Here is a 23173-nt window from a genome sequence, read left to right as displayed (position 1 = left end):
TATAATTAATAGATCAGCCTAATGGAAAAATTTTAAAGTCTGTTTCAGAAAACTAAATTCTCTTCTAACCAGCTGCTTTTATTAGCAGATCTAGTGATGAAGTCAAATTGAATTAATTATTAACATATACCTTTTAATGTTTTGTTTCTAAGAATAGAAAAGGGATTCAATTAATTGATTTGTCTAAACGGACAAATTTTGTCTAAAATTTTAAATATTCAATTTAAATTACCAATATTTGGTAATTTAAAGATTCTGTGATGTAAGCAAATTCACAGAACTTTTATTAATGGTTGTTGGTGCTCTTTGACCGCGAAGACGAATAAAACTATCATTGAAAACACACAGATTTAGGGACCAGTTTTTAAAGTATGTGTATCCCCTTGGCATGCAAAAAGTAGTATTCAGTGGTGCCTCATTGCTTGTGTAAAGTAGCAAAAAAGCATTCTCTATAAGCCCAATGGGAATAATAGGATGTTAATGGATAAAACGGTTTGGGGGACATGGTATTCTTTCTTCAGGCAAATTTAAACTTTTCTGGGGGGGCCAAATAGATTAGAATGCAGTGTAGACCGCTTTTAAAGGGAATAAAATTGTTCTTGCATTTATTACAGAAGATAGTGAGCTGAGAAAGTTAATAGTCGCTACCAATCTGTGTATTTCATTACACTCCCTTTGGTCTTAATTTCAGAGTTTTTGAGTTTGGGGTTTTTCTCCTCTGCCCTCAAAAAAGCATTTAGAGACACTTAATTCTTCTGATTAGGAGTAGATAAGATATTGTGTAAACTGTACGTCCTAAGCTATAAAATCTAGGTAAATGGTAGGCTGCAGTTTTAGGCTGGCCATTGTTCAGACCGGCCTAAGGAGGCCGTTGCAAGTGCAATGCTGTCGTGCTGGTAAGGCCTGGAAGACACAGATGCTTTTGTCCTTCACCTCCATTCCAGGGCCATCCATGCACACTGAAGCAGTTTGTCACAACCTAACCGAAACAAAGATTTGGCCATCCTTTTTTCTAATCCAGGGAATAATGTGAAGAACATTATGGCATAAGTAGAAAATATTTGTGCAGCATACTGAGTTGCAAGGATTAGGCTGATGAAGTTCAGCCTGCCCAAACCATACCCAGCCACCATGAGGTCTTAAATGCCTGTAACTGAGTGAGTTGCAGCAGGAGCCAAGATGATAAAACCCTTTTGGAATGCTCTGCTCTAAACTTTTCCACCTTTCTTCATTATCTTATGTAAGCACACATTTCAGTTCTCTAGGATTTACTTGGTGTGGAGTTTTGACCTTTCTTTCCTTTACTGTTTAGTTTTGTAAACTTGTGAATTGATCTTTGTTACCTTGAGCAAAATTATTTGGGGGTACCATGGTCTTTGTTCTTGTTTTTTTATCTGTGATGTGTGTGGACTTGATCCTCAGAAGTTTAAAATTTTTTTATGAAAACAGCATTCTCTAGAACTGCTCTGTTCAGTACAGTAGCCACTAGCCAGGTAGCTATATAAATTTAAAGAATTCCAATCAAATAAAATTAAAAATTCAGCTGTTCAGTTGCTTGGGAATTATATGTGGCTAATGGCTATTGTTTTGGACAGTGACAGAGAACGTTTCAATCATCATAGAAAGTTCTGTTGGACAGCATCACTCTAGGATAATTGTTACTGTGAATGTGAGTGGTATTAGCCATATTAATCTTAAAATATCTGTTAATAAGAATCATAAGAATTACACATTCTCTTCTTTCTCCTTAGGTTTGTCTAATAAACTGTTCTTGACTGTAGGGGCTTTTCAGTTTTATATTCTAGTTGAATTCTTTAGTTGCCCAGCATGTTCTTAAGATCCAGCTCCCTGCTATACTTCATGTGCTCATACAGACTGAACTTAATATTAGGTTTACGTTGAATATATGACTTCAGATTATTCTTGATCTGTTTCTTTCTTTTGGTGGGGGCTGGCTTGTGGGATCTTTGTTCCCCAACCAGGACTCGAACCCTGACCCCCTGCAGTGGAGGCATGGAGTCCTAACCACTGGACCGCCAGGGAATTCCCTATTTGTTGTTTTTTACTGCAAAGATACTGTGGTGCCCAGTATATAAAGAGCTCCTAAATAAGTATAGTCTCTCCTTAGTTCATCATCTAGGTTCAGCATGGTTTGCATGTTATGTTTGGCATGACCAAGAGTAGAATGGGATATTCTAGTATGTTCAACATGGATACTATAGCAAAATAAATAAAACTCAAAATGAGAGAGATTTGCTATCCTGAATTCACGAAGAGCTCTTATAGGTCAATAAGAAAAAGCAAAAAACATGTAGGAAAATGAGCAAAAGACTTAAAAACAATTTTTCACTAGCAACATAGCAGTTTCACTCCCAGGTGAAGTAGCACACTGCTTGGTTCTTCATTTGTGGATCAGCTAGTTTGCAGACCACAACTTGAGCAGTGTTCCCCTTGGGTACATAAATAACAGCAAGAAATTATATTATGGTGTTTATAAACAATATAGCAAAAAAATGGAACAACCTATAGGTCCTCTTTGGATAAATAAATGTTGTACATCTACAAAGAATAGTACACAGCAATGAAAATTAATGGACTCCAGTCCCATCTATCTGTGTGAAGGAATTGAAATTATAAAGTTGAGCAAAAGACGTCATAGTAGGAAAACAACAGTGACTCCATTCATGGTTCAAAACCAGTAAAGCCGATGTTTTAGGGGGCAGATAGAGGAATAAAAAGATTAAATAACAAGGGAATGATGATTGGAAAAGTCTGAACATGCTTATTCTAGAGGAGATGCAACCACTGCTACCTGGTAAAGATGTTTAGGGGCTTCTGAGGTATTCAGTCTTCCTTAACCTGGTGTTTACTGCAGTCATTGTGTAATGGACACATGCTTTATATAATAAAAGTAAATTTTCCTCTTGGTGAAGTGGCAATGAGATCTGCCCTAGGGTAATCAAAATAGTAGTTAAGTGCATTTGTTTAAAAGGTTATTTCTTGTGCTGCACCAGGAAAACTAGAAAGCTTGAAATAATATGGTTATGTATTTGCTGCTGTTCATGTTGCATTATAATAGTTATCTGTAATGTTACTACATTTTAATTACCATAGGGATTTACATATTTCACTTCTGTACAGGTACATACTTGTTGCAGAAGAAATTTAGTCTTCACATCAGATAGTCAAGACACATTTTTTAAGAGAGCCTAATCTTGTCAATTTCACTTGCAAAAGTATATTGCTATGAAAATCCTGTATTTCCATTTTCTCATTTAGATGTATTTTAGAGTTTAATGTGAGGCATTTCATTGGGCAGCCTTTACCCAAGCATTTCAAACTTAGCCTGTTGGGCTCATTTCCTTTAGGATTCCCCCCACCTTTATGTATTTCCTATTCATTCTTGTTCTTGTCTGTTTTTTTAAAAATAATTCTTCAGCAGTCACCTTTAGTGTTCTTCCTCTAGAGTTAGTTTTTTTCAACCTTATCAGCTGAAAAATAAACTTAAGGATGTTTATTGCCATTATTGGCTTTCCTCTTGCTGTCAATTAAAGCAACCCCTGTCCTGATGATCCTAAGTACTCTGTAGGCTATTGTTATTATCCATCACTTTTGGTCCAGCATGGCAAAAGTTCATACGGTCTTATGATCACACAATTTATTGGAACTTCTACCTACCAGTTCTGATATGTAGCTTCCTGGAACTACCTTCCTGGAGGCCTGCTCCAGACCTCATGTTTGTAGTACCAGTGTCATCCTTCTGGCCGATTATTTCTAAAGGTATTCTCTGTGGTAAGTAACATTTTTCTGTGGGATGTAGAATGCAGAGGTGACTTTGACAGCATTGTGTCTATCTTTTTTTTTTTTTCCCCATTGTGTCTATTTTTAAACCTGTGAGCTGAGTGCTAAGTCATCAAATGCCTATGTAAAAGTAATAATAAAGGTAGAAATACCCTTTGGCTTCTTCAGAATAATAGTAGTGTAAATTTCAAAATATCTTAAGTTCTCATTTTTAATGAGTAAAAGTCCTTTTAGAAAACTGGTCATGTGTTAAGGTTGGGTTTCCTGCTTAGATGTCTCTGAAACAGTACTCTCAAACTTTCAGCTCTCCCTGTTCTACTTCCAGGGAGGTCTTCACTTCAGAAATCCAAGACTCATATTCATCCAGCTTGGTGTCAAGTGGGCTGTTGCTGCCAGAATTATCTTGTGATTATTTGAGAGATGTATCAGTTTCTTCTGAAGTACAATCAACTGTAGAAGCCTTTGTAGCAGGTGTGTAACAAGGCAAGTGCCCAGCTGCTGCAACCACTCCTCTTGGAGCTACCCTCTCGATGACATGAGGACTCACGACCTCATGAAAGACTCCAGGGAGCAGTGTGTGGTTCTTGGGAGGCTTTTCTTTCCTTGGCAGCTCTTCCTGAAAAATGTATTATCAAAAAACACCAATATGAAGGTGTAAATAAGGAATGTTAAACATGTTCTTTTCTTCCCAGCTATGATGTCTAAGAGGAAATTATTTCGTTTATAAACATAGTATTGTGACTGCAGCAGTTGTATTAGTGTAAAATAAGCTGAGCTTTCTTTCACCATATATTAAGGTGTTTGGTTGTGAAAATAGCTCAAAGGCTCTTGTGAATAGAGAGCACATTCTAGTGTCTATTGATAAAAATAAACTTGGGAGCTTTTATTAAAAATGGATTTGCTCTTTTAAGTTTAAATAAGTCAACGTCCAGCAACACTAGACTATAGTATGTAGTGGTCTATAACATGTCGGAACCAATAAATCAGTACTGTTTCTGATTTATACACCATTTAAAAAAATGGTGCAGTGTCTGTTGGGAATTATAACCAGGATTAGATTGGAACATGGGGGAAGTTTGGCATCATCTGGGTTTGAGTCTGCTGCATTCTTTTTTTTGGCCGGAGCACTTTGCAGGATCTTAGTTCCCCAACCAGGGATTGAACCTGGGCCCCCTACAGTGGAAGTGCAGAGTCCTAACCACTGGACCAACAGGGGAATTCCCTGCGTCTGCGTTCTTAATGGAGAGATTCCTGGAAATTCCCTGTGGTGTGGATTAACTTGGTGGATCTGGCATACAGTATAAACTCTGTTTTATGCGTGCCAACACATGCACACTTATTTTCATTCTGACTCCTTAGGACATGCTGTGTGTCAGATTTTTGGTTTAATATTACCACCAAGTAACTTTAAATGCCTCTTGAAAACATTTTACTCAAATATTTCTTTACTTTAGTGCCTAGTAAAGCAGAAATGTAGAACATGAACCTTTTTGCAACAGTGAAACTTTAAAGTATTTTTGCTCATGTGTTAAGAAAATTGCAAGCATAGGCTTCTGAGGGTATGGTTATGAACTGCTTTTAGGACTCTTTCAGTGAGATCGGGCGTAGGAAAGACTCAAGAACAGTCTATGCTTAGCCACCAACTTAAGCCTTTTCAATTGTTGGAAATACTGGGCTTCCAAGTGAACATTTCATTTGAGCACAGGGTTTGTTGGCTCAAAATGTGTTAGAAACCTTCTTTCCTGAAGGTCTTTGTGTTTTGTGGATTCTTTTGAGGAATTAGTTTTTCCTGGGCATAGCTTTTAGTTTTTAACTGACAGTTGAGCTTTGCATTTACATGTGGGTCACTTGTATATCAAGGTTTTGGGCTCCTTTTAAGGATGTGAAAGATGGACCTCTTTTTCAACACACTTGAGGGAGTTCTTTCCTGTCATCACCACAACCCTTAAGTTTCAGAACTCCCCATTCTTAGAATCATCCTTTGTCCATCTGTTTCTCAGCACCTACTCTGGGCTAGGAAATTATGGGAATCTCAAGACCTTCCTAGGGAGCATCTGAGAAGATAAACCGAGATAGAGCTCACTTATCTCAACATTTACCATCTTTTATGCATAGACGTTATTAGTATTGGTTTTAATCAACTGTTATTGCAGTGCTTGGTATAATTACGGAAGTAAAAAATACTACGTTTACATCTGTCTTAGTTGTTGCAGGTGTGTTGGTCCCAAAATCCTTTTTGTCAGGTCCTGCCAATATAGCACATTTTATTTTATTTTTCTGTCACAGTCCTTTTGTGAGTAAGCTAAGGATTGGTAAACTAACCCTACGGTTACTTCAGAAGTCAGAGTTCCATTTCAGTGATGGTAATATAGCCACTCTAATGTACTCTCACTCTTTCCTTTAGAGCAGGGCATGCTTTAACATATCTTTATTCCTGTTGGTAGTACATTTATTTGTCAGCTGTTTTAGTTTGTCCTTTACTGTTTAAAATTATTCCACTTCACAGAATACAGTGTGGTTGCCAGGGGCTGAGGGAAGGGGAGATGGGGAGTTGTTCCTCCGTGGATGTAAAGTTTCAGTTATGCCAGGCAAATAAGTTCTGGAGATCTGCTCTACAACACAGGGCCTGTAGTTCGCAATACAGTATTGTGCACCTCAAAATTTGTTAAGAGGGTAGATCTCACGTTGTGTTCTTTTCCCCCCAGCTTTACTGAGATGTACTTGACATATAACATTGTATATGTTTAAGGCTTACAACCCAATGATTTGCTAGGAGTGTATGTTGCAAAATGACTACCATAATAAAGTTAGTTAAGAGCTCTAAAAAAAAAAAAAAAAATTATTCCACTTCACAAAAGTCTGTAGTGACAGAAAGCAGATAAATGGTTGCCTGAGGTGGACAAAAGGGACATGAAGAAATTTCTCTTTATGGTAGTGCTGGTTACAATGGTGTATACATTAGTCAAAGCGTGGGTGTACGTTATTGCATGTAAACTAATTCAAATTTAGAGTTTACCTGAGAGTTTTAGACAAAAGATATAGAAGGAGCAAGGTTGAAATGTAGAAACTAGTCATAAAGAAAGGTTTGAAAGGCTATGAGAAGGCATGATAGGATGTTTTGGTACCACATGTGAATAAACTTTATTATACAGAGGTTTAAGAACTATGGGAATTTATATGTCTGAGAAATGGTTAATTGATTATGGGGGTGTCATTTAGTCTATCAAAGAGACTGAGAGTTGTGATTGATTTCCAAAACAGGAATCCTGTGTTTTCTAGGAATGGGACTACAGGGGAGACAGAGTTTTCCTTTTAACAGACAGGCATACCTCGTTTTATTGCGCTTGGCAAATACTGCATTTTTTACAGACTAAAGGTTTGTGGTGACCTTGCTTTGAGCAAGTCTATTGGTGCCATTTTCCAACAGCATTATTTTTTAGTTAAGGTATATACATTGTTTGTGTTTTTTGGGTGTGTGTGGGTTTTTTTGGGTTTTTTCCCACACTTAATAGACTAGAGGATAGTGTAAGCATGACTTTTATAGGAACTGGGAAACTAAAAAGTTTGTGTGACTGGCTTTAATGCAATACTCACTTTATTACAGTGGTTTGGAACTGAACCTCCAAGGTATGCCTGTTAATTTGATCATCAGCATCTCTAGAGCTAGCCTAATTAGTTGTTCTGTGCCTCAGTGTCTTCATCTGTAAAACAGAATAATACTGTCATAGTGGGGTTTTCTTTTAATATTTATTTATTCATTTATTTATTTTTGGCTGCATTGGGTCTTCATTGCTGCGCGCGGGCTCTCTCGAGTTGCGAGTTGCCGCGAGCGGGGGCTGCTCTTCATTGTGGTGCACGGGCTTCTCAGTGGGGGTGGCTTCTCTCCCTGCGGGGCAGGGGCTCTAGGTACGCGGGCTTAGTTGCTCCGCAGCATGTGGGATCTTCCCGGACCAGACATCGACCAGACATCGAACCCGTGTCCCCTGAATGGGCAGGCGGATTCTTAACCACTGCGCCACCAGGGAAGTTCCTGTCATAGTGGTTTTAAAGGTTAAGAGAATATTGTATAAAGTACTTGGCACACTGCTATAAAAAATGTTTGCTTTTAGATTTAAGCTAGTTTAGCAGGCAGTGAGAGTTGAACCTGTAGATTATATAGTTTGAAAATAGTTGGAGAAAATATCCTATCCCTATGACTATAACCTTACTTAATCTAGAAAAATTTCTGCAGAATGTTGGCATTCAGCAGGTAAGACTGGATTGAATGGGCCTGATGTTTTTGCAGCTGTTTAGGATCCTGATGTTAGAGGAAAATTAGCCTTCTTGTAAACACTAGCTGTAGGAAATTGAGGTTCATCTTGTCCTGGCTTTAAAAGCTAGACTTTACATTTGGTAGCAGTTGCCTGTGATGGTCAGTAATTGATAACTCAAGGTTCCCAGGTAAATACTGCATAGAGAGTAGAGTCTCCTTAGGAGTCTCATGAGCGGAAATACTAGGCTAAAGATCTTGATTAAGTATTTTTATCATTAATAGAATTATTGATCTTTTTGAATGAGTAGGTTTTATCTGTTCTGTTCCTTTAGTGCATAGTTCAATATCCCTCTAAAATTGATGTTCCAGCTGGTCTTATATTGCTTAAAATAAACATGTATCCTCAAGCCTAAAATGTGTACTTTCTGGGCACAGATTTAAATCATTTCTGGTATCATAATCTAAGAGATTTGCTCAGCTAAACTGAATGTAGTTGAGTTCTTGGAAATAAAATTGTCATTTTTAAAATACTGCTTGTATTTTATGAAATTTGACTAATGCTCTGGCTTATTGATGAGTTTGTTTTGGTACAACCAAAAAGCTGACACTTTTTTTTAAAAATTTATTTATTTAATTTAATTATTTTTGGCTGCATTGGGTCTTTGTTGCTGCACGTGGGCTTTTCTCTCGTTGTGGCGAGCGGGAGCTACTCTGTTGTGGTGCGTGGGCTTCTCATTGCGGTGGCTTCTCTTGTTGTGGAGCACGGGCTCTAGGCGCATGGGCTTCAGTAGTTGTAGTTCGCGGGCTCTAGAGCGCAGGCTCAGTAGTTGTGGCGCACAGGCTTAGTTGCTCCGTGAAAGCTGACACTTTTGAGAACCATTGAAATGGAGTATATTTTTAGGACAGGGGCCGTCACCCATGGTGAACTCTTGCATAGAGCAGGGAGAGGGGAAAGGAAAGGGGGCAATCAAGGATGTAGGCAAAGCTGTGCAGGTTTTAAAATAGGTTGCCAAGAGCTGGTCTATGTCCGTTATAATTAATGTGGCAACCAGAAATCAGTCCCAGGCAATGAGTAGCATCCTGTCTAGAGGACTTGTTTTGTTTATGGACTTTATATTAAAATAAATCTTTGCCTAAAGTAATGTAAGGACCAGTGAATTCAGCAAAGAACATAAACTTATTGTGTGTGCCGCTCCAGAGGACAGTGGGTGATTTGGAGAAAGAGGGAAAACTTTATTTGATTGGGGCGGGGGTTGGATTTAGTCTGATGCCCTTTTAAAAGTCAGAGTTCTTAGTAAATAAATGGTTTAGGATGTATAGGTCCCTAGCTTATGCCTAGTTTCAAATTATGATGGCATTTTTGTATTTCTGGCAGTTGGCGACTTAATTTTAGCCCTTCCGAGTCAACACTTAAACAAGTGATTTTAATTTTGTTTTTTACAACAATCTTTTGAGGAAGTAGTTAAGGTAGTTAACTGAAGTTGACCTCAGATTGCGCAGCTATTAAATGACACAGCCAGGACTAGGTCTTCTGACTTCTAGTCCAGTAACATTTTCACCAATCAGCTCACCTCATAAGAGACTTAACACTGTTAACTTGATTTAACTAGTCCATTTTAGCTTGTGGTGGGATCTAGATAGTGTGTATCAAAGCTACAGATTGTCCCCTAAAGTTGGCCTCCACTTTCACTCATTCCTATTATTGATATTTACACATCACCTACTCTAGAATTTTACTTAGAAGACGTTTATCTGCAGTTACCTGGTAGCACACTGTTATGTGGCTGGCAGTGTATTGAAGTTCAGACTATTTTGATTTCTTAGTTGCAGACATTTATTCCGCTAGCTTTCTTTACTTAAAATGAGTAAAATTGTGTGTGTGATGGAGGAATCACGAAACAAGATGAATAAAACAGACTGGCTCTGCAACTCTGTATGTAAGGTGACCATGTCTACTTGTAATATTTTGTGCATATGTGTCAATTACCTTCTCAAGAAATTGTCATATTAAGCTTATTTTTTTAATGTATAAATTCACATTTATTTGCTTTAAAATGGGCACTAAAGGAAAGGATATTAGTGATCTAGTGTTTCTGAAAGTGTTAAGTGATCACAGATTCTTCACTAAATTGGGTACTTATTATTAACACACTCTCATTGACAACTCATACATTAAGTTTGACTAATGAAATAATACAGACTTGGAAATAACTTCTATTTTGACAGTTTGTTGCATATTCTAAGGACCCAGACGTAAGGCTTGGTGGCCCGTCTCTTGTTTTTCCTGGTTTATGACTTTCGGCTTTGTGGAATACGGCTGAGATGAAAGGATTTATTGACGATGCAAACTACTCCGTTGGCCTGTTGGATGAAGGAACAAACCTTGGAAATGTTATTGATAACTATGTTTATGAACATACCCTGGTAAGTGTGTCATCTCACATTTCTGAAAACAGTGTTACAAATTTCTGAAATCTGAAGCATCCATGCTTTGTTTCTAAGGTCTTAATCTGATAAAAGAACTTTGTTCCAGGTTGTCTTGACTTGACAACCCCAGTTCCCCTTGAGAAGTGATGAGATTTTCTTTCTAGCTCACATTAAAAAAAAAATGCTTCCTGACAGCCCTTTCTCTTCTGTGCTTTATAGCACCTGGTTTTGTATGTTCTTTTATTTTCTTGATATGTTGCCAGCTATCCACTTAATCAGTACGTGGCTTCTTACCCATTTTTCTCAACTGTGTACTTCAGTACACAGTTATAAATTATAATTAGATTTTAATTTATATTTCAGATAATCTTGGTTATGTATGTTGAATGAGAATTTATACTGAATGCTTACTCTTCACTGCCGAAGTGTCAATTTCTATAGAATCATATTTATTGCTACTTAAGATCATTTTTGTTTCATACTTACTGATAGAAAAATTTTGTTTATTGCCTTACTGGTAGAATTTTTGTTGAAGCTAATTTCCCATATTCCCCAAATTCGAACAATTGTTTTCGTGTTACTGGTGTTCAGTAATAGGATATCCAAAAAACTTTCTTCTTCTCTTGACCTTTACAGATGTGCTTAAGTCTTCTTACACACCAGCAAAATCCTGTTATTTCTCTCTTCTGCCATCAGAATTCTTTTTGGGGGGTGAGGAAGAGTGACACTTGTCCTACCGTTCAGTCTGTTCTATAGCTAAGTCATTGTACAGTTAATTCTCTGATGTCACTAGTCTTAGTCACTTTTACAACACACTTCCTGGGGATGGCACTTTTACAGCACACTTCCTGGGGATGGCAGCATGTTTTTTAAGGATGGGGTAACTTCAGTACAACTGTCCTATATCTGCCACCCATAACCCATAATTTCTAGTCGTGTCTGTTTCTTGGTCAGTATGTTCCAGTAATGTATATCTTCAAATAATGTGGATTATAGAAAATAGTAATATCTTCATGGCTTTTCAAACAATACTTGCATGTTGTATGTTTTTAATAAGATTATTTTGTCTGCCATCTAACATGGGGTAATTTATGCTCTGGATGACATGCATAGTCATCTCTCTACCCCTAGAGTAGCCCCAACTTCGAAATCATTACAGATCTCTCCCAATCCCTAATTAAAATCTGTTTATTTGGGATTGAACCCAGGCCACAGCAGTGAAAGCGCAAGTCCTAACCACTGGACCTCCAGGGAAGTCCCCCAGTTTTCTTTCTTTGGAGGGAAGACTATCCTTACTCAGATTTATCTGACATTTAGTGTACTTCTGTATTTTTAAATTCAAGTTGGCCACCTATATGCACACAAACTACCAACTCCTTAAAAATGGGTTTCTTTTGTTTCCTTGTTTTACTGTCTTTAAGTGAAATTCATAATGGAGATACAGCTTTTTGTTTAGGATTCCTCATTCTACTCACCGTATTAGGAAATTAGATCCTATACTGCTAAAGTAGGTTTATTTTAAACAGTTAAGGAAAGCATGGAAGGAAATAAGTAGTCTCCTTCCCCTCTCCCCAAAAGTAAAATTGAGGCATTTCTGAAGTAGAAAGTCGCTATAATTGATACATTTTTTTTTAATCGAAGAGAATATTTTCTATACCAGCATAGCATAGCACAGCACAGAGTCAAATTTAAAAAGGAACAAGCCTTAAGTGTGGTAGTATGTAAATGTTTATCCAGGGGAGTTCTTTCCTACTTTTGATAATCTGTTTTCAATAGTTTTTTATGTTTCTCTTTTTCATAACCATAATAGACAGGGAAAAATGCATTTTTTGTGGGAGATCTTGGAAAGATTGTGAAGAAACACAGTCAGTGGCAGAACATAGTGGCTCAGATAAAGCCATTCTACACGGTAAAGTGCAACTCTACTCCAGCTGTACTTGAGATTTTGGCAGCTCTTGGAACTGGATTTGCTTGTTCCAGTAAAGTAAGTCATTTTCATTACTTTATTACTAAACTGCAGCATTTTAAAATTGACTAATTTTTGGTGACCCACAGCAGTAGGAGAACACTTGCAAGGAAGTTTTGACTTTTGAATGTGTTTCCTAACTCTTGTTTAAATTTGCAGTGTAATATTGGAAATTTACAAACTTTCAAGTGTACCTTTCAAGGAATGTTTCAGTGAGATGAGATTTTATAAGCTTTATTTTTCTTTAATCAAAAACTGTTATATGTTCCTCATTTTTAGCCTAGAGCTAGCTTGACCAAATTACTTCTTATGACAGCAAGATAATATCCTAAACTATGAGATTTCTCTGATGGTAATTACAGGCATACCTCAGAGGTACTGCAGATTGGGTTCTAGACCACTGCAATAAAGCAAGTCACATGAATTTTTTGGTTTCTCAGTCCATATAAAAGTTATGTTTATACTATATTGTGGTCTATTAAGTGTGCAATATAGCATTATGTCTAAAATATAATGTACATACGTCAAATAAAAAAATAATGCTTTGAAAAAATGGTTCCAGTAGACTTGCTCAACACAAGGTTGCCACAAATCTTCAATTGTAAAAATGCAGTATCTGCAAAGTGCAATAAAATGAGATATGCCTGTATACCTTTTTTTAAAAAAGTAGGATCAGTATTTATTTTTAATTTTAATTTTATTTTTTGGCTGCTTTGGGTCTTTGTTGCTGCGTGTGGGCTTTCTCTAGTGCAAGCAGGGGCTGCTCTTTGTTGTGCTGTGCAGGCTTCTTATTGTGGTGGCTTCTCTTCGTTGCGGAGCATGGGCCTAGGCGCACGGGCTTCAGTAGTTGTAGTTGTGGCTCGCGGGCTGTAGAGCACAGGCTCAGTAGTTGTGGCGCACAGGCTTAGTTGCTCCGCAGCTTGTGGGATCTTCCCGGACCAGGGCTCGAACCTGTGTCCCCTGCATTGGCAGGTGGATTCTTAACCGCTGCGCCACCAGGGAAGTCCCTGTATACCTTTTTAAAAGGTTTTTAACAGAGTACAGTATAGTAAGCATTACCGGAATCTGAACTATGACATACATAATCCTAATTTAACCTTACATAATTTGAATTTAACCAAAAAATAAAGGTATGTGGTAGTGATTGAAAAGTAATAGAAAGCATGCCTTTTAGATGACACTGTTTAAAATCTGTTTTTAGACTGAAATGGCTTTAGTGCAAGAATTGGGTGTATCTCCAGAAAACATCATTTACATAAGTCCTTGCAAGCAAGTGTCTCAGATAAAGTATGCAGCAAAAGTTGGAGTGAATATCATGACATGTGACAATGAAGTCGAATTGAAGAAAATTGCACGTAATCACCCAAATGCCAAGTAAGTGTAAAACTAGGTACATGGGAATATTATTACCTAGGGTTTGGGGTTGTCTTTAGCCTGGGAAAAGGGGGCATTTATGTAGAGCAGTGGTATATGTTGTGATTACTGTGACTATTTCAAGTTCCTTTATGGAAAATGCTACTAGCATTTTATTGGCTACTTCTGATCCTTCCTGTGGAGCTGGGATGAGATAAGGGCATTTTGGGATATGAATTTATAATCTTTAATTCAAGGAAGAGAATCTGGTTGGTAGGATAATCAAATTAGAGCCACAGCTATATTTTCACAATTACATTAACCATGCTAGTTATTTGTCATATTGGGAACAGGATGTGTTTTGGTCAGCTTTTTTTCCTGGTTAGCTGAGGGTTTAATCTGCCCTTAGATGTGGTTTCTTGAATGGTTGTCCTTTGTGTCAGTGTCTTAGGAACCTAGTCCATAGATTCCTGGGATTTCTTTAAGGCCCTTCTCCTCAAACAGGAAGTTTAATGTTTTTACTTGTACCTACATGCATCCCAAGAGTTATTTTTTTAATTAAACACTTCACTTTTTAAAAGCAAAAGAATTTAAGGCAAAATTAATATTGCCATGAATATCAAGAGGATTTTACAATATACTGAAAGTATATTAGTACAAAATTGTTTCCTTTTTAGTAAGTTATTGTGTGTTATATGTTGCCGAAAATGTGTATCATATCCATATTTTCCTTGTATTCATAATTTTCTTATTGACTTTAATGGTATTCTTAGAAAGGTATCGTGACAGGATTTATTACTCTGAAAACCTTTGTTTTGATAAAGGCCAGTTTTTTGATAAAGTGGTTCTAGGGAACCGCTTGTCTCTCTTAAAAGTCTTCTGGGGGCAGTGGGGTGGGGGGGAGTCTTACTTTTCTGTGACCTGATTTGGGGTTTTTACTGTATTAGATTATAAATGGAATGGTATATTCTTGATAGAGCTGGTTCTACTTGTAGGTAGAATAATTTTGCGTTTACAAACAGTATTTTTGTATAATTGCATTTTTTAGTGGTTAGTAATTACTTGGAGATTGCCTGACAGTCTTGATCATTTTGTCGTGGTTTGGAAGGAAATACCAAATAGGTTTGAATCAGCAGTCTAAAAGGCTGCTGTTGAGATACGTAAAATAACGTAGGACTTCCTAATTTTTTTGTTAGATGTACAAAATTAATGGGAGGAATGTTCAGAATAAGTGGTAGAAGATTAGCTAACTAGAACAATTTAGGAAATTTGGAACATTTAAAGCCCTGATCATTTTTACTGAAAGACAATGATGGCATTGCTATTCAATTTAGTCTTTCTAGGTGGATTTATGGACTGATGGACTTGATTTGAAAGTAATGTCTTTCATTACAGAGCCCAACCGACTCTTGATGCTACAACAGAGTCTTAACTTCGTGCATTTTCCAAATTCCCATCCTTGTAAGCTTCATGCTTTAGGCCCTAATTGCTAGTTTTTTCTCTATACAGGATTGTTTTTCATTAGGTTCACTTGATTCATCCGACGCTGGATTTTGGAGCGCTGACAACATAATCAACACACTTCCTACAATCTTCAGGCTTCACATGTGCTGATGATGATGTAAACCAACTCTGCCCCAATCATCTTCCCCTTCTCTTAGGGTCTTACTACATATTGCAACAGAAGATAATATTGGAGGTGAAGAGGGTAACATGAAGTTTGGCACTACCCTGAAGAACTGTAGGCATCTTTTGGAATGTGCTAAGGAACTTGATGTCCAAATTATTGGGGTTAAGTGAGTATTTGTTTTAAACTTCATTTTGTGGTGATAATCTTTGTCTTTCTGTTTACTGATTTAGAATTTCATTTGCATGAACTCTAATAGATTCAACTTTGGGTTTAATATACACATTTCCCTTAGTTCAGGAAAGCAACTAAATATGCTTATCCTTCATACTATTTTGTACCTGTACCTTCCCCTCACCCAGTAAAGAGAGAAAATAGTAAATAACAATTCAGTTAGTAATGTAAATCACCTCTTTTTAAATTGAATGGAGGGATTTACTAGAATTCTAATGAATACCAAAATGGCATTCAGCTTCTAAGTTGTTGGAGATGTCATTTTTTTTTCTTTTTCCTATCCTAAGACTTTTTCTCTTCTCCTTTTTAATCCCTCAGGAGCACTTCAAAAAATCAGTAGACTTTATTTTATCCTCTCAATTTTATGTGTGAGGAAAACTAAGACCCAGAGAGTTAATGATTTTGATCATAGTTTCAGAACCATGATCTGAATCAAATTTGGAGCAGCTTAATGCTCCAAATTTTAAAACTGCTCATTAAGACGAATAAAGAATCACCACTGTTAAGCCTAAATCTACCTTACTTGATAATATTAACAGTATTGGAGAGTTTGCATAGTTCAGCTAAATTTTATTGTTAACACACAGGAAAATTGATTTGGGGTATATTCTTCTATGAATTTTAACATATTTTTGTAACCACTGCTACAGTCAGGGTACAGAAAGAACCATATTTCAATTCAATTTATTTTATTTTATTTTTTGGCTGCACCACGCAGTTTGTGGGATCTTAGTTCCTCAACCAGGGATTGAACCCGGGCCGCCTGCAGTGGAAGCATGGAGTCCTAACCACTGGACCGCTAGGGAATACCCTATTTAAATTTAAATAGTCTGAATCATTGATAAGTATCACTGTTAATGAATACTAACAAGTATCAGTACTACTCAGCTGAATTAATGTTCACTTGTATTTCACAATAGATAACATTTTTATATTTTTAGATAAAATTGTGCGTTCAAATTAAAGGTTTTGTAGGGTGATGCTTGTTACTTTACCATATATGCGTAAAAAGCATGTCCCTATCTGATAGTCATGAAGCATAACTGATAACTTATAAAAAATTGTTTATAAAATTACAGTATTCTAGTATTGGATAATACTTTTCTAAAAGGCTGGTATTGTAACTTGGATGATTAGAGGCTCCTGCTTCTAATGCTTTAAATATTTGGTAAGGTTAATGTGAATATTTTTTGTGTCAGTATGGTGAATGAGAAAGGACTTATAGGAAAGGCCTCTAAAACTTGCAGCAGCTTCAAATTTATTACTCTTATTTCTTTCAGATTTCATGTTTCAAGTGCTTGCAAAGAATCTCAAGTATATGTACATGCTTTATCTGATGCTCGATGTGTATTTGACATGGCTGTAAGTTTTTCCCTTAAATTATTTCGATATTTTAAGCCAGGATGTTATCTAAGATTCAGTGGTTTTCTACCTCTGAAGTACTCTTCATTCATTCATTTTTATGACATGCACATTTTTAAAAATGGGTGTGAAGGGATGAAATAGTAATTTACTTGCATATGTCTAAAGATAATACGGAAACATCAGGAAGACAATACATATAACATTGAATGAATCTGCTTCTGTTAGTAGAAAGCAAGAAATTTACTGTACTAAAGGTCAGAACAGAGATTATTTACCTCCTTTTTTTTTGAAATGTCCCTATATGCATTACAATTTGGAAAAGCATTTAAAGATTTTCCCCCCTCCACATCTCTAGGGAGAATTTGGCTTCACAATGAACATGTTAGACATTGGTGGAGGCTTCACAGGAACCGAATTTCAATTGGAAGAGGTAAACCTTGTTCAGTGGGTGGACATAACTGGAATAATCTCTCATTCTTTACTACTTACCTGGTAGATTTGTAGACTAGAGTTTTTACAGCAGCAACTAAAGGTGTAACATTGTTTAAAATTTTATTCTAAGAAAATGAATAGGCAATGAGAAGATAGCTTAACTTTGAAAAGTTAAAACTCTATAGCATAATTTTATCACAGTTTCTATTTTCAGTACTTGATGGCACAGATGAATTCATAACTTGGAGAGCTTGAGCTATTTTATCCAGATACACACCACTCCTCACCTTCCTAATATATAGAAACTGATTTGAAATTTTGCTCCTTCATTGGTAGTGATTGAATATAGAGACATGACTTTAAACAATCACCAGTAGCCATTTGCCATTGGAGTTATGATATTTTTTTTTTATGCCATTCTGATAGTTAGAAAATAAACTTTGATGACTTGAAAGCCTGCTTTATTGCAAAGCTTCATGGTCTATAATTCAACTACTTAATTTTCCTAGAAAATTTAATAGCTATTAGTCTCTTATTGTGAATTATCTAATCCAGTATTAAAACCATAATGTGGGGTTTTAAATCCATAGGTTAATCATGTTATCAGCCCTTTGTTGGATGTCTACTTTCCTGAAGGATCCGGCATTAAGATAATTTCTGAACCCGGAAGCTACTATGTGTCTTCTGCATTTACACTTGCAGTTAATATCATTGCAAAGAAAGTTGTTGAAAATAAGTTTTCCTCTGGAGGTAAGTTACAAAGTTTATAGTTTTGTTTCTGTTACTAGGTAATTCCAATTAGTTCGAAGATGAGTTTATCAGATACTACTCAGGTATAAATTTACTGTAGGACATTTCATGGATTATAAAGTTGTGGGTGGTCTTCATCCATCAGTAGGCAGCAGCTAGGGAGCTTTTCAAAATGCCCTAGCCAAGGTCCCATTCCATAATAAGACTTTCTGAATCCACCTCTTCTTGATACTGATGTTGAGATAGGCTTATTTTAGATAAACTTACCCAGGTGATTGATTCCCCTTAAGAACCAGTACAGTCTTAAATGTATGATTTGACAAGTTAATGAAGGCTTACACTGTCATCCCTATCAAGCTACAAATAATTTTCGTATCTTAAAGTTTTTTCTCAGTTTTGTTCCTTTGCCAGATAATCACTCTGATTATTTTTCCACCATAGATTAGTTTGGGCTGCTCTTGAACTTCATATAAATGAGGTCATATAACATATATTCTTCTGTTTAAGACAGCTCGGTATAATGTCTGAACCATTTTGTTTTACATTTATTGCCAATTAATATTCCATTTTCTGAATGAATATACATTGTATATTCATTGTATCCATTCTCTTGCTGATGATTATTTGATTGTTCCCAGTTTTTGGCTATTAAGAATAAAATTATTACTACATTCTTGTACTACTGGTATTGTGGACATTTTTCATTTCTCTTAGGTAAATGATTAAGAATAGAATTGCTGGGTCACAGAGTAGGTGTCTGCAAAGATTTCAGAATGGTGTTACTATTTTGCCCCTCCAATGACAATGTATATATGCAAGTTCTGGTTGCTCCCCACCTTTACTGACTTTTTGTGGGGGGTGTCAGTGTTTTAAATTTTATCCATTCAGTAGGTGTATGGTGGTGGTATCTCACTGTAGTTTTAATTTGCATTTACCTGGTGACAAATGATGTAGAGCACTTTTTTCATGTCTTCATTGGTTATCGTCCTTTGTGAAGTGTGTTCAGTATTTTAGGCTAACAGTTTTAAGGTATGTCAGTATATATATATCGGTGTTTATGTTTTGAGGAATGTGAAACCTACGAGTCAGTTCTGTAAATACTAATTCAGACTTTGATACACCTTTTAGATGTTTTACTATAAACTCGTCTTTACTTTTCCTGTTTCATTTCAGTAGGAAAAACCGGAAGTGATGAACCAACCTTTATGTATTATATGAACGATGGTGTTTATGGTTCTTTTGCAAGTAAACTGTCTGAGGACTTAAATACCATTCCAGAGGTTCACAAGGCAAGTTTTATTACAAATAATATAAAAACTGCTTATATGGCAGTTTATGAACAAGCTGTTATTTTTAAGATACATCCCAATTTTTGGAGAAATATTTTAGGATGGGGGAAGGTTGCCCCTTTTTTGAGGACTTGCATATCTCTGGCTGAGTTCCTTTAGTTGCTTCCTTAGATGGAGTTAAGGAACATCACTGCCGCTGGTTCTAGGCCTTTCTTCCAGGTGCAGATTTGATCTGAGATAGTGAAAAAATGCTCTTATCCACCTTCAAATTCAGTGCCTGCCTGAGTAAAAACCTAACAAAACAACAACCTTTTTTTTTTCCTACAGAAATACAAGGAAGATGAGCCTCTGTTTACAAGCAGCCTTTGGGGTCCATCCTGTGATGAGCTTGATCAAATTGTGGAAAACTGTCTTCTTCCTGAGCTGAATGTGGGAGATTGGCTTATCTTTGATAACATGGGAGCAGATTCTTTCCATGAACCATCTGCTTTTAATGATTTTCAGAGGCCAGCTATTTATTATATGATGTCATACAGTGATTGGTAAGATGGTGTTTTTGTTTTAAAGCAGATTGGGTATTTGAGGTGACAGAACTGTAATGAACGCACAACTTAAAAGTAATAGCAAAATGATCTTTTAAGAGTAACTGGGGGACTTGCCTGGTGACGCAGTGGTTAAGAATCCGCCTGCCAATGCAGGGGACACGGGTTCGAGCCCTGGTCCAGGAAGATCCCACATGCCGCAGAGCAACTAAGCTTGTGCATCACAACTACTGAGCCTGTGCTCTAGCGCCCACGAGCCATGACTACTGAGCCCGTGAGCCACAACTACTGAGCCCATGTGCCACAACTACTGAAGCCCGCGCGCCTAAAGCCTGAGCTCTGCAACAAGAGAAACCACTGCAATGAGAAGCCCGCGCACCACAATGAAGAGTAGCCCCTGCTCGATGTAATTAGAGAAAGCCCGCGTGCAGCAATGAAGACCCAACACAACCAAATAAATAAATGAAAATTAAAAAAAAAAAAGAGTAATTGGAAGACCACTTATTTTACAGTCCTATTTCATTGTCCATTTGTTATGTGGTTGTGTGGTCTTTATCCTTAAATTCAAATTTTCTACTTTTTTCTTATGTAGGTATGAGATGCAAGATGCTGGAATTACTTCAGACACAATGATGAAGAACTTCTTCTTTGTGCCTTCTTGCATTCAGTTGAGCCAAGAAGACAACTTTTCCACTGAAGCTTAAGCAGGCATTAACGCTTTTTTAGATCTGAAGTTGCAGGTTAAGCTTGTCTGGTCTACATTCCAGTGTGGAAAAAATTTGAACAATCTTATTCTGTTAATTCTCTTGGAAACAAAAACTACTAGTAATAGCTATTTGGGACCAGACAAAATTAGCTCTCATCTATAATTCACTGGGGGTAATTGGGAGATTAAGATAATGTATCCACATTTAAACTTACCAGTTTGCCCTACCCCTTAAGCGTTTAAAATAAAATATGCAACAAAATGGATGACTTAGTGGAGATGGAAGCCCATTAATTGGGTTCCCCATTAAACCGTTTACATACAAGTACACAGTTTTTATACTAAGGATTCGTGTTTAAAAAGTCTTGTAAAGTTAATGTCTTTCACCCAGATATATCAAATGTCAGTGGAAGACCAGTGTGATTTCATTAGATACGTTTAGTGTATTTAGAATGTGTAAATTTGTGCTTTGAACTGTAGTTTAATAAATGTAAAATTGCATCATAGTATTTGTTGTATTTGACCTAATGTAACCCTTGTATGATTGCAATAAAATTTTGTGTAGATTTTACTGTTTTTTCAGGCTAAAACTTTGGGAAAGGGGCTAGCTAGCAAAGGTAGTTTCGAAATAGATGTGTATATGGACTGTTTAGAAGGTTATTTTCCTTTATAGCCCATTTAAGTTTAGTTTGGCTCAGTACATTTTTCATTTATTTAATTAGTAATTTAAGTAAAATGTTTGGTAAATCATTGTGAAGTTGAGATTCATTATGGAGAGTTGATGTGCAGTAAGCATGATGTTTAACAATTTTAACACCAAAAATGTTAATCCTGCATAAACCAATTGTAATAATTAATAGGTGTTTCTGTACAGATAGAATGCATAGAGTACCTTAGTAAATCTTTGAATCACAAATCTTTTGGCTGAAATGGAAGATTCTCTTAAGTACCTTGAAAAAACTTTGGGGGAGGGAAATAAAATTGCAGAAAACTCTGCAGCGCACTAAATCTTAAAGAAGGGCTACATCTATATCCAGAAACCTGATGCTCCTTTGCACGGAATATTATTTAAATTGAAAATTGTGAGGTGGGGTGGGGAGAAGCACACCTATTTTCAGTTTCTCAATTGCAGTGATTTCAGACTTAGGGTTTGTTTTGTTTTAGCTATTCACTTAGCTTCTTGTTATTTCCCATTTGTTCAGCTTAGTGTAGTTTTAATTCTTTTCATACTAAAATTTTATGGTGATTGGGGGAAGTGAGTTAGAGTCACTAACATGACAGTTGTTGCCAGGAATTTGCATTGTTCACTGCTAGTATATTAGTAATCCTAGATCTCAGAATCACAATAGTAATAAACAACAGGGGTCATTTTTTCCTAACTTACTCTATGTTCAGATGTGGAATTTCTGTCTACCAAGAGGAAATGTGACTTCACTTTGGTGCCAATGGACAGAAAATTCTACCTGTGCTACATAGGAGAAGTTTGGAATGCACTTAATAGCTGGTTTTTACACCTTGATTTCAAGGTGGAAGGAAATTGATCATGAATCTCTAATAAATTTCAATCTCTTAAACCAGTAGGTGCTTAATATTTTTGATTTGATTAATTCCCATTTGAATTATGTGGGTTCTATTAATTTTAAAAAAAAAAAGACTCCAATCTGTTGTCATCTAATTACCCTTGGGCTTTTCCAAGACGTAATGTGGGGTTTTATGCAGAATTCCAAGCTACCATGCAACTTTTTTTAACTGTAATAAGGAGGAGGAATTGTTCCTAACCTTCTTTACTTGTTGTGCTTTTTGGTCCAGAAATGCCAAATCTTTTAAGAGATGGTACAACTTTGACTCATTGGCCTGACTATACAACTTTGAGCTTCATGGCGTGTCGATTTTGCCATATTTATAGGAGAGCTATTCTGTGTATAACAGCTCAGAGTTGCAAGTAAGACGTGAATGATATGGTAACTTTAAGAAATATCTGTGTTGTATTTGAAGACTGTTTGCCATAAATCTGAAGTTTGAACTTATGTATTTCAATTTGGTTTGCTTAAAATAATGAATTAATGTAACCATTTTTTTAAAAACAATATTGTAATCTCAGTTCAGAATTTAACTGAAACTATAAAACCCAAATGATTTCTATATAGTAAATTGAACTGTAAAGGTAACTTGTGTGTGATTCTGAATACACAGATAAAATGTTTTTATTCCTCCTTATATTTTAGTTTTGCTTTGCTTTGGCTTCTGTCGTGAAAGACTTGTAATTTTACATATCAGCTTTGTGTGTTAACTTGTAAGCATTCTTTCAGAATCTTAACTTGCTTTATCACTTAGTAACAAATTGAATCTGGTAAAATGATTCTGGATATTACATACGGAATACTGAAGGCTTCGATAAAGTCCAATATATATGTGAGCCCAAAGATTTC

The 23173-nt window shown here is 36.4% G+C and overlaps 1 protein-coding gene across 5 annotated transcripts in view; it reads left to right on the top strand.

Annotated features, from left to right (window-relative positions):
- Positions 1 to 22961, top strand: part of AZIN1 (antizyme inhibitor 1) — a 31155-nt gene extending 8194 nt beyond the window's left edge. Inside the window, exons 3-13 of one of the 5 annotated variants that reach the window (XM_082434320.1) lie at positions 4127 to 4272; positions 10280 to 10477; positions 12291 to 12464; positions 13648 to 13820; positions 15461 to 15595; positions 16941 to 17022; positions 17381 to 17455; positions 18048 to 18207; positions 19381 to 19496; positions 19824 to 20038; positions 20631 to 22961. In XM_082434320.1, the coding sequence (XP_082290446.1) occupies positions 10376 to 10477; positions 12291 to 12464; positions 13648 to 13820; positions 15461 to 15595; positions 16941 to 17022; positions 17381 to 17455; positions 18048 to 18207; positions 19381 to 19496; positions 19824 to 20038; positions 20631 to 20742 (1344 nt within the window). In that variant the 5' untranslated portion in view covers positions 4127 to 4272; positions 10280 to 10375 and the 3' untranslated portion in view covers positions 20743 to 22961. Of the gene's footprint in view, positions 1 to 4126; positions 4285 to 10279; positions 10478 to 12290; positions 12465 to 13647; positions 13821 to 15460; positions 15596 to 16940; positions 17023 to 17380; positions 17456 to 18047; positions 18208 to 19380; positions 19497 to 19823; positions 20039 to 20630 lie in introns of all 5 variants that reach the window. The other 4 variants (XM_082434321.1, XM_082434319.1, XM_082434323.1 and 1 more) reach the window with 4 other exon arrangements.
- The last annotated feature ends 212 nt before the right edge of the window (positions 22962 to 23173 follow it).

Source organism: Balaenoptera physalus (assembly GCF_965194825.1).
Source record: "Balaenoptera physalus genome assembly, chromosome: 17".
NCBI lineage: Eukaryota > Metazoa > Chordata > Mammalia > Artiodactyla > Balaenopteridae > Balaenoptera > Balaenoptera physalus.
This window is presented reverse-complemented; position numbering and strand designations above follow the sequence as displayed.